At 41.5% G+C, this 17,321-nt stretch overlaps 1 protein-coding gene across 1 annotated transcript in view; it reads right to left on the bottom strand.

Moving 5' to 3' along the window:
• Window positions 1-17,321, bottom strand: part of LOC117545508 (phosphatidylinositol 4,5-bisphosphate 3-kinase catalytic subunit alpha isoform) — a 30,302-nt gene that overhangs the window by 6,040 nt on the left and 6,941 nt on the right. The window contains exons 5-16 of the mRNA XM_034215309.1: window positions 14,879-15,124; window positions 14,560-14,645; window positions 13,835-13,940; window positions 12,424-12,576; window positions 9,272-9,406; window positions 8,380-8,504; window positions 8,173-8,254; window positions 7,000-7,164; window positions 6,752-6,855; window positions 5,643-5,814; window positions 2,082-2,188; window positions 176-297 (exon numbers count right to left, since the gene is read on the bottom strand). Of these exons, the coding sequence (XP_034071200.1) occupies window positions 176-297; window positions 2,082-2,188; window positions 5,643-5,814; window positions 6,752-6,855; window positions 7,000-7,164; window positions 8,173-8,254; window positions 8,380-8,504; window positions 9,272-9,406; window positions 12,424-12,576; window positions 13,835-13,940; window positions 14,560-14,645; window positions 14,879-15,124 (1,603 nt within the window). The remainder of the gene's footprint in view (window positions 1-175; window positions 298-2,081; window positions 2,189-5,642; window positions 5,815-6,751; window positions 6,856-6,999; window positions 7,165-8,172; window positions 8,255-8,379; window positions 8,505-9,271; window positions 9,407-12,423; window positions 12,577-13,834; window positions 13,941-14,559; window positions 14,646-14,878; window positions 15,125-17,321) is intronic.

Here is a 17,321-nt window from a genome sequence, read left to right as displayed (position 1 = left end):
CTTGTTCTTTTTTTGAAATCCGTGTACAGAACATGGATGAGGTTGTGCGCCATGATACGCCCCAGAGGGCTAGAGTTAATTATGTTGCAGGCTCAGCAGGAGCTTCTTCCAAATCTGTGTGTGTGATACGCAGAGGGTGGGCAGCAAGGGGGGAAAACACAGAGACTAAACTCACCATCTCCATTTTTGAAGATGATTTCGTTGTTCTGAAAGAGCAGCTCTGACATCATATCCGGGTTTTCCCAGTTGAGCCACAGAGGCCGCTTGGCTGATGACATCATCCTGCATTCCTCCAGGCTGAAACACAGACAGGGATATGTTTAAAGAGGAAGACCACAACTCATTACACTCAGCTTCCATCTTCTCAGATTCTTCCTCACCAATCCCCTGAGCATTATACATTGACACTGATGCGTAGCCATGCCAACATACTGTACTCCCGGGGCTTTAAGAGTTTGAGTTGCCCTCTCCGGACCTTTGAATCCGCCCACTCCATGGAGCCGACTGGAAACAGTTCAGAGTCCGGTAAAAACGATGTTGGGCTATATGGCCGTCTATTGACACAGCTTGACAACAGCGTCAGTCTGGCCCTTGGTGCTGATTGGCTTATAGTTTGTTCCCCATAGCGATTGTTGGCTGGATTGTTTTTCCAAACAAGAAGCCGTCACAATGCCAGACCCATCAGTCAACTTGATGGAGGAGGTCGAGTTAAAGTTCTGGGCCCAGGCAACCTGTGCTTTTGAGCCCTGACTCCAAACAATATATACATCAGTATTGCTTCTATATTTATGGAACAGGATCTCCTGCCAAACATTTTTTATTTAATGCCAAAGATATATGTAGGCATTCTTGCGATAGGATGCCGATTAGGCCGGTAACGTAAAGAGAAAGGAGGAGGACAATGGCCGCTTGGCGAACACTAACCACCTGTACATTTCATAAGTGCATTTTGCAAAGTTTATAGGGCTACTCCAAACTGCCTCTGTGGTTGTTCCCATACAGTAGGTGCCCCCAGGAGCACATTTTGCAATTTTTATCATATCCTAAATTGTTTTCCCTTTATTTATTCTGTTGCGAAGCACTGCGGTGAGTCCATATGGAGGCCCTATTAGGGCATTTCCCTTCCCTGTAGTGTGTTCTATAGGTTTTAGTGCATCTAAATGGTCTGCAAAGGCTGAAATCCTGGTGTTCCCTCCAGAGGGAGTTTCTCTCCCACACTCTCCCTACCCCCTCCGCCTGAAACGCCTTCATTGGACCCCTTGGTTGACATCCGAACATAGTAACATCACTATGTAACACTCCAACACAATGTATGTTCTTTTCTAAGCGGTTGACCAATCAGAGCCGGTCACTTAACCAATCAGAGCAGACTGGACTCTGGTTTCAGACAGAGGGTGAAAAGAGGTGCTGCAGCACAGGCAGTATGAGGAAAATAAAGAGCTTTTTGAACATGAAAGCAAGGAGACATGTGAGAGTAGAGACATAAAAAAACAAATATCGACCAACATAATATGTCCTCTTGACGAGGCAAGTGTCTGTGGTTAATTCACATGTCTGTTGTAACAGCAGGACAGATGAGTGTTATCTAATCTGGTTAAAACACATTGTGATACTGTTGTGACCTGAGGGCTGTCGGGATGTTTCTGTAGCCGTGGTGCTTTAGGGTGGAGTGAGCTCTGTGCCAGACTCCATTTCAATAATAGCCTTTTAAATGCTACATTGCCTGTCAGTAACCGGTCATACTTAGGAAGCAATTTGGCCTTTTGTGCTCTCATTCATTTGGCATGCAGTTAACATACCAGACATAATTAGTTATAATGAAAAGTCAACTCCTGGCATTTGCTGCTGGTGTTCATTATCACTGTTTTAGTGCAAGGAAATAAGGAGGAGGGAGTAGCTGAGAACCAGCTTTAAGGTAACATTTTATTTTTAAATCTAAAGTGCTGCAGTGGTTTTAATTCATATGAAGAGTGTTTCATGTGGATTTCAAACAAATGTTTTTTGAAAAGTAACAGATAAATATGAAATATTAATAGTAAATGCCAGGCTTTGAAGAGGGGAGACTAAGATGAGCGATGTACCGGAGGTTTCCCAGCTGATGTGCAGGATTCAGAGGGGAGGTGAAGCTCTGCAGGGCGTCCATGTAGTCAGGCCTTCTCATCTGCTCCACCAGAAACTTCATTTGAACCTTAAAGCAGAGAAACCCATGTAAAGTTCAAAAACATGCTGCTGCTTTCCCTCAGCAGAATGATTCAACTGTAGCAACGAGGTGATGCAGCTGAGCAGTTTGGTGCTGTGTGGATTTACATTTAAAAAGAAAAAAAAGGATGGTATTTCATTGAGGATGATGTATTTAGATATTAAGACAATTTGCTAGGTAGCTAGCTAATCAATTCATTTGTTTAGACATTAGACAGTAACACTTCAAATACTGTTTGCCGTGTCTACAAACTATTTAAACACGGGTAATTCTTAAATAGTGCCATCATTTAAGTGTATTTACATTGTCTTGAGAAAAGGCCTTAATTTGAAAACAATAATACGAGATGGGTCTTTTTCTGCTTAACAGTTTTTTATTTTAAAAAACCCACTTGTCATATACTAATAAGTATCACCTGCTTCCCTTGAGATGTAAGAACACGAGTCCTATACACACATCCATGCTCATACGCTATAAGACTTGCCCAGGATATGTGATATGTGTGAGGGGGAGAACGCCGTGAAAGCAGCGGAACACCAAAGCGAGTCTCATGCTGGCGGCTTAAAGAATCACCAGCCAATTCATATTTGTACAAGATGTTCGTGGTATAATCCTTTAGAGTGGGCAAATGATCCCACGTAGAACAAGCTGAGATACAGTAGAGTATATTCAATATCTTACCACCCCTAGAACCAGGTTTTATTTAAGAATAGTGCACATGAATCTATGTTAACCGCCTTTGCTTTCTCACTCTCTCCGTCCCCACCGACTCATAAAGCTGGCAATGTCCTTGATCTCATATTCTCAAGGAACTGCGCTACTTCTAACCTCTCTGTAAACCCGCTCCACACATCCGATCACTTCTTCATTTCATTCTCTCTACCCCTTTCCAAACATAACAAACTAATCTCTTCTCATCCTACACTTGTCCGCCGTAACCTTCGTTCCCTCTCCCCCTCTACCTTTGCCTCGTCGGTGCTCTCAGCCCTCCCTTCCTCTGATTCGTTCCAACTACTGCCTCCAAACTCTGCTGCAGAAACTCTCCTCTCTACTCTCTCATCCACTCTGGACTCGCTCTGTCCTCTGACATCTCGGCAGGCTCGTCAGTCCCCTCCTGCTTCCTGGCTAAATGATGCACTGCGTGCTAATAGAACCATCCTTAGGGCAGCAGAGCGGAAATGGTGGAAATCCAAACACCGTGACGACCTCCTAACCTATCAGGCTCTCCTCTCCTCTTTCTCTGCTTCGATCTCTCAGGCAAAAAGCACTTTCTTTCAAGATAAGATCCAATCTTCCTATTCCAATCCTAAAAAACTATTTTCCATCTTCTCCACCCTCTTGGACCCTCCAAAAGCTCCTCCCCCCCCCTCCTCACTTCTGTCAAGCGACTTTGTTACCCACTTTGAAAAAAAGGTTGATGATATTCGCTCTTCCTTTTCTGACTCACCTTTACTCACCGCTGGGTCACCAGACCTTCCTTCCACCAACACACTAACCTCCTTTTCCCCTCTCTCTCCAAGTGAGGTTCTTACCCTCATTACCTCTGCCCGCCCTACCACCTGTCCTCTGGACCCTATCCCTTCAAACCTCCTTCAGACTATCGCTCCTGATATTCTACCGTTTCTCACCCATTTCATCAACACTTCTCTAACTTCTGGTCACTTTCCAAACAGTCTCAAGGAGGCAAGAGTAAACCCTCTCCTAAAGAAACCCACTCTCAACCCGTCTGATGTTATAAACTACAGGCCTGTCTCTCTCCTCCCGTTCCTGTCTAAAACACTTGAACGCGCTGTCTTTAAACAACTCTCCTGTTATCTCAATCAGAACAACCTTCTGGATCCGCACCAGTCTGGTTTCAAGGCAGGTCACTCCACAGAAACTGCTCTCATTGCTGTCACGGAGGAACTGCACACTGCCAAAACTGCATCCCTCTCCTCTGTCATCATCCTGTTGGACCTGTCTGCTGCATTCGACACGGTGAATCATCAGATCCTCCTTCGCACTCTCCAAAAACTTGGAGTTTCAGGCTCTGCACTTTCCCTCCTCACCTCATACCTGAAAGACCGTACCTACAGGGTGACTTGGAGAGGGTCTGAGTCCGACCCTTGTCAATTAACTACGGGGGTCCCTCAGGGCTCTGTTCTTGATCCCCTCCTCTTCTCCTTGTACACAAACTCGCTCGGATCAGTCATTAGCCCGCATGGTTTTTCTTACCACTGCTACGCTGACGACACCCAATTAATTCTGTCCTTTCCCCGCTCAGAGACCCAGGTCGTCGCACGCATCTCTGCTTGTCTAGCTGACATCTCTCAGTGGATGTCTGCTCACTACCTCAAGCTCAACCTTGACAAGACTGAGCTGCTCTTCCTCCCGGGAAAAGATTGTCCAACTCTTGACCTGACAATCAACATCGGCACCTCAGTTGTTTCCCCGACTCAGACTGCAAGGAATCTGGGTGTGACCCTAGATAACAAACTGTCCTTCACTGCAAACATCGCTGCTACAACCCGCTGCTGCAGATACACGCTTTACAACATCAGGAAAATACGTCCCCAGCTGACTCAGAAAGCGACTCAGGTTCTGGTCCAGGCTCTCGTCATCTCACGCCTAGACTACTGCAACTCCCTCCTGGCTGGTCTACCTGCATGTGCCATCCGACCTCTGCAGCTCATCCAGAATGCAGCGGCTCGTCTGGTTTTCAACCTTCCTAAATTCTCCCACACCACTCCGCTCCTCCGCTCCCTTCACTGGCTTCCGGTAACTGCTAGAATCCACTTCAAGACACTGGTACTTGCTTACCGTGCTGCGAATGGATCTGGCCCTTCCTACATCCAGGACATGGTTAAACCGTACACCCCAGCGCGTGCACTACGCTCTGCGAGGGGGATCCAAGTTCCCATCGGCGAAAACACGTGGGTTTGCTGTCCTGGCTCTAAGATGGTGGAATGAGCTCCCCATTGACATCAGGACGGCAGATAGCTTGCACATCTTCCGGCGCAAACTGAAAACTCATCTCTTTCGACTCCACTTCGAGCGTTAGAACGATTAACGAAGCACTTGTATACTAATAAAGGACTGGATTACCTAAAGCCAGTTGAGTAGCACTTGAAATGTTTGGCTCTATGAAACCTGATATACTTATATGATTCTGTTTTCTTCAAGGTTGTGTCTTCCTGGTCGAATGTACTTATTGTAAGTCGCTTTGGATAAAAGCGTCAGCTAAATGCAATGTAATGTAATGTAATGTAATATGGTAATTAACAAAAAAATCCCTCACTCACACTTTCAGAAATGTGTGGTTGACGTTTAGATGCAGCAAACTGAAAATAGACGCTGTCTGTATCTCTCTGCTGTATTTTGGCCTGATTGGTTTGGATGTTGAAAAAGATTAAAGTGAAGGATTCAGTGGATCAGGATTAGCAGCTGTCGGCTGTCGGGTTACCTTCTGCGCCTCGTCTTTTTTCTCCTGTTTGAGGAGGTCAGTGAGATTGATGAGTTTCTCCATGGCCTCCACCTGTCTGCTCAGGTGCTTCAGATACATGCCACAGGCCCGGCAGTACGACTCCAGCAGCAGGCCGAAGCGCTGACTCACCGTCTTGTTGTGCATCTCCGACCTACAAACATGAAGACACGAAAATAAACATTAAGGAGGTTGTCCGTGTCCTAATGGGAAATGTGTGGAAAGCCTGGGAGGCAATTAAAGGGAAAATATTTTGGTCATCCATTTTCTAAGTTTGATCTAAATATTTGTTTTCCTATGTTTATAGCTTAATAATTGATAGTTGAGTTATGATTATGTTTTATGATTATTTTCCTTTATCATTTTTTTATTCATCTGTGAAAACAGGTGGAATTTTGCATGGGAAAAAAAAAGATCCTGGATCATTTTTCTTCTATTTCACCATTAAATTGAGTGATTTTATGTTGTTCTCAGGTTTTTGCTGTGTTATAATCATTTCAGCACACAATGTATGGACCTTGACATGTTTATAGTAAAAGAATAAATTAAAGCTCACCTGAAAGAAAACATGAACGCTATTTTCAGAACGGTGTAGTGGTGCCTCTTGTGGGTGAAAGGAGTATTAAAACAACAATCAATGATAATCCCCTGCTCTTAAAGGTCCCTTATTATACTCTTTTTCAACAATATATTAAAGGTCTCAGATATATACAAAACATGTCTCTGAAGGGTTTGGCTCAAAAACACCAAACTGATCATTGCAGCATCCCATAATCCCCTCTGTTTCAGCCCTGCTTCTAAAGTGCTGATTCTCTGTCTGTAGCTTTAACGCAGAGGGGACACATATTTATGTATAAAAGACATGAAAAAGTGGATTTTACATAATAGTTTTTCTTATTTGCCTCCCATGGCTTCAGTAGAATATGTTCAGACTCAATACAAATACACATGAAACACAAACCAGTCTTCACAGAACTGTCTCCAACGTGATTGGAGACCAGACAGCGAAGTGACATTCAAACATCAGTTTAACCTTTCAAGTCCCATACAGCTTCAAATTCTTCAAAGAAGACCTTTTTTAATGAACTCACTTCAAATGCCAGAAGAAGAAATGTCCTATCCTCTGATTGGTTAATGCCTTTTTCAGCAGGAAGCGTGCAAGAGGGTTGTCAAGATACTGCTCATACTTTAGAACCTGGGCACAGAAAACAGAGAAAATACTTTAACATCATTATTATTTGACAGAAAAAAACACAACTACAGTATATGAAAAGAAACATAAACCTTGATTGAATGTTTAATTAAATTATATTTAAAGTGTAATGAGGATGCAACACACCTGAACAAGTTGAATGAGGTACTGCGAGAGTTTGTCATCAGTTAGATATTTGTCAAGGCACTTTACGGCAAAGTCTCGGACCATAGGATCAGGGAAGTTGCAATCCAGCAGCTCCATGGCCTGCTCCGGCTTGATGGTGGGCCAGTCCTTCAGGAGGCAGTACATCTTAAATGAAAGAAATCTTACATTTACTTCCAAAATATATATATTTTTTAGGAGGGAAATATTAAACAAGAGACAGTGGATATGGTCAAATTGTCTATAAAATAAGGTCCTATGTCTTTTCCTAAACACTTTGCCTTTACCTTACTGAAAAAGGTCACGGGGTTAAGAAAAGATGTGAAGGAATATTCATCGGGGCTTTAGAAAAGACAACTGCGGTCCTCAGCGAATCCGACTGCACTTACACCGGCTGAGATGTTACTTATTGGCTTTTGCCGTGGGGAAAACACAATTTGACGTGAATGGACTACCAGAGGTGCATCTAGATACTTAGCATTATGCATCATGCAGGCTTTATAACTTCATTACCAAGGTTTGAATTCAAATAAAGGAAAGTGAAACTCGCACTCACACTCCTGTCCACTAGTATTAATCAACATGAATTCAATTAGTATGATCGTGTGAAACTGTTTGAATAAATAATACTGTAGGCAATATATGCATACTTTGTTTGGATTAGAAATCTATTACTGTGCATATCAAAATTCAAAAATATTGAATAAAAAAAAAAAAGCTTGAGAAACGCCATCCCATTTAGTAAACACTGTAAAACTTTACTAGGTCATTTTAAAGTAACTAGCGTAACGCTCATTGTTTGCCTTTTGGTTTAACATATTGTTGAAAGTTCAAAACATATAAACACTTTTGCGAGTTATGGCATTAACTCCTTTCCTTTGGTAAAGGATGGTCCGTTGTATCCTACGCTAAACAAGATGATAAAGAAGCATTGAAGCTTCTTTCCCATAGAGGATTCTAACTGCTCTTATCACGGCTGACATTTAAATACTTCCCGGACATTTCACTCTGCTAGGACGCTTCCTGATCAAAAAAGACTATTTGACTGCAAGCAAGTTTTGCTATCTGTGTATATATCAGCAGATTTGCATGTTTGAGCCACTGGCGTGATGTCCTTCAAATAAAGGTGTGTCAGCGAGAGAAACCGGAGCTTACCTGTGCAATCTCATCTCTGGAGTTCCATTTCACAGCCAGGAGGATCTTGGGAAGGATCTCCGGCATGTTGACGCAGTCTTGTCTGAAATGATAGACAGAGAGAATACATTTGTTAGAACTTTAATGACATATAGATCAGCCTCAAATGACAGTACACAATAAACCCTCATAAAGCCAACATAACAGAACACAACCACACACTCGTACCTGTGCCTCCACAGGAAGTCCTTCTCCTGCTCAGTGATCTCAGACAGCGGGTCTCTGTTACACACTTGGCGTAGCTGCTCGTTGTCGGTGTCCGTCAGGGGGTTGTCACGGGCCAGTCTGTTACTCTATGACACCGCACATGTAACATAGTTCAATACAATTAACCGAACAACAATGTCAACACCTCATTGTGTCACATGAAACATAATGTAATAAACATGTGATATTAAATGCACTGTATGTCATTTTCTGCCAATAGGGGTCTCTGACTGAGTGAAGTTAGCTTCTACAGCTAATATTTATTGTTTTGTATTCAGAGGGTTTCTACCCAGAGTTGAATTATTAACAGAATGATGCTCTTCTTCAAAACAAACGGACAGAGCGATTTAAGCCGATGAAAGAACACTGTAAAAGAGTTTTATGTAAAAAATAAGTGTTTATCTTGCTGACAAAGTCAGAGAGGCTGTAAGCTAACGGCTAACAATAGCTAGTTTGTTTCTCTGACAACTTCCAGACGTCTGACTAACATTTCTTATCTTGTTGAATTATATAGTTAAAAAACTGTAACATTTTTAAGAGAAATTGTTAAAATGCGTCTTTCAACTGGATAAAAGTTGAATTCATGACAACAACAACAACACTGACACAAAGGGGATAAGACGCCATTACAGGAGACCACATTTCCTTAAAATTATACATTACATTTAAATAACATAATTCTCTGGTTTAGAATATGTTGGCAACATTTGGAATAATGTAAGAACAAAACTACATTGGTGTAGTAATTTAATCTAATTCATATCATACTTTTTAAGTGACTGTCTGTGTATGAGTGAACTACAAAGCTGATCTCCTGATGAATCTGACACAACAGTACATGAGCTTATCTTACCAAACCGGTGTGGCAGTAATTGAAGCCCAGCTCTCTGGAAATGTTCCAGTTAGCATGGTCCTCGATGATGGTCATATCAGGATATTTGACAGGGCAGCTGAAGTGGTCAAACTCCAGCTCCAGACATGGGGTTTCCTGCAGATTGAGAAGGTTGTGGAAGGAGAATTAGTAATCAAAGAACAAGGCCTGTGTCAATGAGTCTTTAATTAAGCAAGATAAGAGGCTTGGCTGATTAAACCGAGGCGGCTTAGATTCACCTCTGAAACTCTACAGGTCATCAGCACTTAGATTAAAAATGAGTCATGAGGCTTAGAGGTCAGAGCAGACACGAGCGTGATACATATTTGAAAAGCTTTGAAAAGATTATGTTTGGTGCCACGTAGGGGTGTAACGGTATCCGTCCCATACCGTCACGGTTCGGACGTCACGGTTCGGTGCATGCAGTCACACGACAAACACGCCTTTTTTTTACGAGTGGGAAAAAAGTCTGTCATTCACTATATATAATCCAGGGGGCGGTATTGCGCCTAAAAGCTGTTTGCCAGCCGCCCTTAAACAAAAAATGAAGAACAACACAGGAGCTAGAAGACCCTGGTTGCATTCCAATAGTCCATTTAGTTTAGGAACCTTCCTAACGGAGTGAAATGACCCGGAAGTCCCTCAGTGGCAGCCATGATAAGTGCCGTTCCAATTCTCCAAATGAAAGGAAAGGAGGTTTCAAACTTCCTTTATAACCTCCTTTAGCTTAGGAACCACTGGACCTCCCTAACCGAAAGGAGAGGAGAAAATGCTGCCCCACAATGCATTGCAGCCGCAGCATTTGCCGTCACTCAACAGTCGGCTGTTCACGGAAACAACCGATTATGACCGAGAAATGATATCATGAAAGTTACGGTGCTTATTAAGCATTTTAAAACGTATGTGGTAAGTTGCCAAAGTGCTTTTTTCTGAACGTTCATCAGTATTATAATCAAAAAGAGAAATATGAACGTTAGTTTTTACTGAAATGATCAAATAAAGTCAACATCTCACAGTCTTTACTGAGCTGTGTGGGGTTTGTTCAACTTTTAAAAGATGTTTGAATGGTGATATACACAGTGATAGATGTTAAGGACTAACGTTTATAATAAATACATTTGTATTGATTTTAAGATATTTTCATACAATCATACGTATTGGGATCATTTGTATTAATGTGGACCGGAGGGAGAGGGTGACGAGCATAAGTTTCACTTTCCTTTTTTATTTCAATTCCAACTTTGGTCATGAAGAATATGTTTCTCTGTTGTCCACGTTCATAAAGCATAAAGCAACAGCATCAGAGCACGGTGCAGTCTCTAGATGAGTTTACAGTAGTCCCTCGTTCTTATTATACATCCATGTTGTAGTCCGCTGTATAGAAAACTGTAGTTTCCATAGTTTCCCCACAGCAGCAGACGCACATTCATGACGTCTGCTGGCGCATCATAAACACGTCGGATAGTGAAAGTGCATTCGGATTCTCTAAAGTACCGCGGTCTCTTCTCCTAAGTCCTTTTGAATTCTCCTATCCACTATCACTTAACCCTGTGACGTTTCACTCAGAGGTCAAGGAATAGGAGATAGGGTTAGAATTTAGGAGCTGATTTTTGGATTATCGGAACGCAACCCCGGTCACCTGCTTCTTTTAAATCAGCTGTGTGGGAACATTTCGGGTTCCCTGTGGACTAAAATAACGATGGAGTGCGAGCGGTGGATCGGACGAGGACGGTGTGTCGGCGTTGTTCCACAGCGGTGCGGTATGCTAATGGTAACACACGCTAAACATGCTAAATCATATCAGAAGGTATCACCCAGATTTGCCAATCACTGGAGCCCGGCAAAAGACAGCAGCAGTTCAACAGCTGATCCCCGCTGTTTTTAAGAACCAATAGACATGAAAGCCAAAAGAAATAACGGAAGCTTTTGGCATATGTTTTTCAACGGCTATGCTGCCATAGTAGAGGACCCCGGCTTTTATTGATTGTGATTGAATCACTATCTTATTATTTATTTTGTAATATTTTCAAGACATTCTTTTTAGTTTTACAGCTGAACCTTTTTGTTCAGCCATTATAGATAATATGGCCATCTGAGTGTGTGTGGTACTGTTTGTGGTTTGTTTTTAACTGCAATAAAGTTAATTATTCAAAATGTCAGAGTTCCTTATTTTTAAACTGAAACTTGCACTACTGTTCAAAATAAATAAAAAACAAACCTGGAATTATGCATTTGGGACTTTTTTTGCTTTTTCTTGTTGTACCGAACCCGTACCGAACCGTGAGCCCCAAACCGAGGTACATACCGAACCGTGAATTTTGTGAACCGTTACACCCCTAGTGCCACGTTGTTCTACCATTTTAGAATTTCAAGATTGAAGTAACTGAAATTTAAATCCTATTATTTATATGCGAGTATTTTTGGCATAAAGACATTTGTATTTTGTTTGCTATTATGTCTTTTCTATTCCACTGAGAAAACATTCCAAAAGAGAGAATATTTGTGTAGGCCGACCAGGAAGTAGTATTGCAAGGGCTCCCTCGACAAAAAGCATTTTGGGATTTTAGAATATTCCCGGGAATAAATCCTGTGGCAAACACACGTTTATGATACTTACACATTTATTCATCAGGATTATCTCTACGTATTAACACCACTTTTAAGATTTGTTAAGAGCGTAAATGCAATCGCCTGAAGTGAAAACCTAACGTTAGGCTGTACACAAGCTAAGTACTCTCATCCAGTATCTTGTTAGCAACCGCCGCTTTTATGACACATATAAACAAACTAAATCACAGTCGCTTTGCTGTGCATCACCACTGCTAAGCTGAAGACGTAATGTTTAGTAGTCTCATTTTGCCACTTGTTAGCAACAGCCCTTTTCAAGACATGTAAAAGCTTAAGACATTCGACGGTGGGGTATTTACTGACGTTCTTTATGTCGTAGAGTAAAACATGAAAGCATCCCAACCTTGTGTTTACCATAGATCTTATTTGAGGCAACTAATAAAAAATCATTAAGACATTTCTGGATTTTAGGACTTGTCCCTGCACCACTCTATACTTGTCCGTCAAACTGTTTGTTACCCTTAAAATGATGACAAAAGATGTTCATGATGACATTAGTTTTTCACCTTGTTGGGGTTGGAGCCTGTGACTCCGATGGGGTTGAGCAGGTCCTCCATGCCGTGGGGGACAGGCCACAGGTTGAGCGCCATCTTCCCTGCTACCAGTGTGTGGGTGTAGTCAAACAGGTTGATGTTGCCCCAGGCGAGAGGACAGTGCTCCTGCAGGAAAATACCATTTAGATGATGCATATGAAAATGATATGAGACGCAACAGCTCGGGGCTATGGAACAAACAGGTGCGGTGTTGAACAAGGGGAAGTGGTTTACTTCCCATCCACCCATTCATTATCCTTTGTTAACTGATTAAATGCAAACAAGAAGCATGAAAAGATTTGAATAACAACTTAAGGGCTGCAACTAAGGGTTATTATCATTGATGAATTGATGGAACATCACTTTCTGTCATGTTTGTACAAAATAAACAATAACGACTAATGGATTCAAACATTTTGTAAATCAGCTAATCGTAACAGCACTTATTTGAATTTAAACATTATACAATTAAGATCCCTACAAAGTCTGAGTTTAATATCTGACTTTTTGAGGATTTTCCAGACCCAAATTGCTACATTTCATGAATTTAGAAAGTTTAAGACACAGATTATTGATAATTAATGTTACAACATTAGGAATTTGTTGTGAGAACTAGCAGGTGTTACAGAAACTCGCAGACAACAATTAATAAGAAGAAGCTTGTATATGTGAACGGTTCCCAGTGTGTTCCAGTGAGAGAAAAAAAATAACATTATCACGACTGTGATTAACCTCAATAGCATCATAATGTGATAAAGTGTTTCCCTCAGACGTCTAGTATTCACTGTCCCATTGAATACAATCTCCTTCCTCTCTGTGGAGGGCCTGATGCCACAGATATTTACTTTTATCCTCCTTTATACTAAGTAAAAGTATACATAATATGATCTTTTTGTTGTTTGACTGCAATATATATGACATGGCAGCTTTTAGGCATGATACAATTATTTTGTCCTCTTGGCACCAATTATTTGTTTTCACCCTAAAGGGGGCTGGGCCGTTATTTCGGCAGGCCGTCACGTAGCGCTGCTCCCATCTGAAGTTCACAAATGCAGCCCTAGATTGAAATCGCCTACCTACGCATGCGGGGTCACAGGATAATGATGCATGTATATAATCCAGCTTCACTGTTTATGATGTACTCAGTGTCAGAGCTGTATTCCCTCACTGCTTATACAACATGTCCTCCTCCTGTTGCTTCAAGTGTTTATCTGGTGAATGCTTTTATTATGAAGCACATGGACACAGGAACCGCAACGCACTTGTCCCTGAGGTTATTGTTCATGAAAAATGCATGCAAGGAGGTTTTGCTCGACACATTTGTCATAACCACCAGTAACCACAATGTTGTCAAATCAACCAACGCAAAGATCAAGCTGCTAACCTCTTTAGCTCCCTTCCTTCCTTTCACAGAGCAGATGGAGAGGCAGAGCCGGGCAGCGCAGGGGATGTCTGGAATGTACATTTCGTAGTTCAGCCACTCGTTCCACCTGGGAGAAATAGGAAGGGGCTTATTAGCATAACCAAGCACCAAAAATGCAACACATACCTTTTGAAGGGTTATCAAGGGCACAAGTATCAAAGAATAATCCAAAATGCCCCAGAGGAATTCTCCCTCAATTGCCCTTATCATTAAAGGGGTCCTATTATGCTTTGTGGGGTTTTCCTTTTTCTGTTATATTGTTTTTTTTTGTGTGCATGTAAATGGTCTGCAAAGGCTAAAATCCCTGTGTACCCTCCTGAGAGTTTCTCTCCCAAACTGCTCCCCCCCCCCTCTGTCTGAAACGAAATCCTTTTTTTTCTTCCGTTATATAATGACATCACTAGGTAACACGAGCTTCTATTGGCTAGCGCTCCAAAACAATGTATGTGATAGGCTGACGGCAGACCGTTTACATGCATAAAAAACTTTCATAACACACAAGGGGACGGGTCCCAAGCATGACATGGGACCTTTAAGGCATGGAGACATGTCACAGTAGAGGCACTAAATACAAATATGGAAGCTGAAAATGAGCAGAATAGGGCCCTGCACCTGGTCAATGTGAATACAAAGAATTGAAAAAATATCACACAAAATGAAATCACATTTTTCTTCACTGTTCATACCTGGGGTTGGAGCAGGGAACACGCTGGGAATTGACGTTGTCACACAACTGCTCTCCACCGTGGTATATCCCGGTCCTGACGTAGATCTAGAGCAACCCGAAGAAAGACACTTCTTCTTTACTAATCCTTCGAGAGTTGAGGATATCTTTCACTGACTACATAACACTTTGCAAGATCTTCTAATACTTTCAAGACAGAAGATGTGAGACAGATTTTATTTATATTTTACAGTCACATTTTATATTCGTCAAAGCAGAACAAAGCCGGGGGGGCTATAAATAAAACACGCTGTAGTCGTCACAGCACCGCGGCGGTGTACCTTGTCAATGTCTCTGATGTTGACGTTGACGTAGGTGGCGCACAGTATTCTGATCCTCAGCGTTCCGTTGATGGTCCACAGAGACTTGGTGGCTGTTTCCCCGTTCATGTAGGGCGTGGCTGTGGATATCCGCCTGGCATATGACGGCATGGTGAAGTTGTCTATGGGCAGCTGGGAATACAAGCTGTCTTTCGCCATTAGCATCAGGTTGGGCATCCGTCCCAGCATGATGCAGCTGCGCACATACTGCCAAGGACACACAGAGTGACATTTTGAAGCCATGCAAATATTTCCAGTTTCATCAACAGAGCTGCAACGTTTAGTCAACCAAGCAACAGGAAAATAAACAGCGAATATATTAGGATTGTTTATTGTTTACGTCTTTATTCATGCATCGATGGCAGAAGAGAAAACATTTCATGACATCTAATGGACTAATTATGTCTAATAATGTATGTGTATATCTCGTTTTTAATACATTTCCAACTTTGTTGTGCAATAACACTTATATATATAATTCAAAACATTTTATACACTGTATACATTTTCTAGAGTTTAATATTGTAACAACTGACTGCTACTTGAATACCTTAGCCAGTGCTTCTCAAAGTGTGGTCCGCGGACCACTGGTGGTCCGTGAGCGCCCCCTAGTGGTCCGTAAGTATATTGGTAAATTTTCACATTTGAAATTAATTAATTAATTAAAGTTTTCCGCACTCTCGCGGGAATATCTCCGCAATGGAGGGAGCTTAAGTTTCACTTTCAATTGCATGATATAGCCCAGATAAACACCTTCATCACACATGTGGCCACTTGTTTGTACCATTTTCAGGCGATTTATAAAAAACAATGTGTTTTTGGATATTTGTGGAGTTAGGTGGTCCGCGAGTGTTTTTTTATTGGTTAAGTGGTCCTTGGTATGAAAAAGTTTGAGAAACACTGCCTTAGACTGTAACAACACTGTTGTGAAATAACATTTGCAACTTGTTCTATTTAAATCAGGGGTGGGGAACCTCCGGCCCCCGGGCCGTATACGGCCCGCGAGACAATTTGGTACGGCCCTCGAGGTAATTTATAAACACATGCAAAAAAGAAAAAAATGTAAGAAATCTAAACCGCAAAAAAATTAAACAAGCGAGTGCCTGTTTTTCCTGGCCAAGGTCAGGGTCCTTGAACACAACACGAGCCTAACGTGTCATCACATGGTATATGTCTCGACTGACAGGGGTGCAGTTCTGACTGAGAGCACCAGAACGCGGCTCCAGCACTTCAGAAATTGCAGTACCCATAAGGAGCCGTACACATGCTGCAGTTTCTGCGTGTCTGTGTCTTTAGTTGAAAGCCCAGTGGCGATCTGTTCATCTGTCATACTGATCATACAGTCAATAACTTTGTTGTTATTAGCATCTGGTTAGCTAGCTATGCTAACGAATATAAGAAGCTTTTTCTACAACCAGTGAGGTAAAGGCACATCTTTATATGATCATTATAGTTATAAAAAAATAAGAGAATAAAGTAAACGGGTATAAAATACTATATGACAGTAAAAAAAAGTTGTTATTAATAAACAAGAATACAGTTTGAAAGGAGAGTGATTTCTCAAATATTCATAAAGAAAAATAAATCTGCTTACAGTTCTGTTTCATATGGGTGTTGAGAGATGTATCCATAGATCTAATGTTGCTCTCAAAGTGCACCAGATTGATACTTTTAACATCAACATTTTAAAAAAAATCTTCCCGGGGGTGCATGCCCCCGGACCCCCCTAGAGGAGGTTAGCTCCCCCCCATTTAAATCATGTTCACATGGATAGGAGTCTAAATACATTTGCACACATCTTGTGTCCATATCTTTCTGTTTGGTGGTCACGCCACACCGTGCACGTGCATGCATACGCGAGTCATGGTGAGATATCTGGATTAAGAGGTTGCTTTTTCTTTGCACAGAATGAAATGAGTGGGCTGTGATTTTAGTTTTTTTAAGCAGAGGTCAATAATTTGTACGGCCCTCTGAGGATATTGTAAAAATTGAAATGGCCCTTGAGAGGAAAAAGGTTCCCCACCCCTGATTTAAATATTGTTATAACTGGCTGCTAGTTAACTGTTTTACATATATTCACTCACTTTTAACACTAACATATATTCACTGCTACTTCATTTTATACCTTAGTTGTGTACTATTTTTATTGTATAAATGTGTGCCTCTTTATCAAATATGTCAGTCTACTCATCAACTGTATCTGCACTGTGCCCTTTGTTTGTATATGAAGAATGATTTTTGATTCTGATTTTGTATTGTTTTGATTTATTTTGTATTGCTGTGTAATGATTGGTTCATTTATCAACTCATTTTGTGTTGTTTTTTTGTCATACATTTTTGTTGTTTTGTTTAATCAGTTTGTAAGCTTGATTTCTTCCTTTTTGTCATTGTTGTTTTCCTCCTT

The sequence above is a fragment of the Gymnodraco acuticeps genome, unplaced genomic scaffold (assembly GCF_902827175.1).
Source record: "Gymnodraco acuticeps unplaced genomic scaffold, fGymAcu1.1, whole genome shotgun sequence".
Lineage (NCBI taxonomy): Eukaryota > Metazoa > Chordata > Actinopteri > Perciformes > Bathydraconidae > Gymnodraco > Gymnodraco acuticeps.
This window is presented reverse-complemented; position numbering and strand designations above follow the sequence as displayed.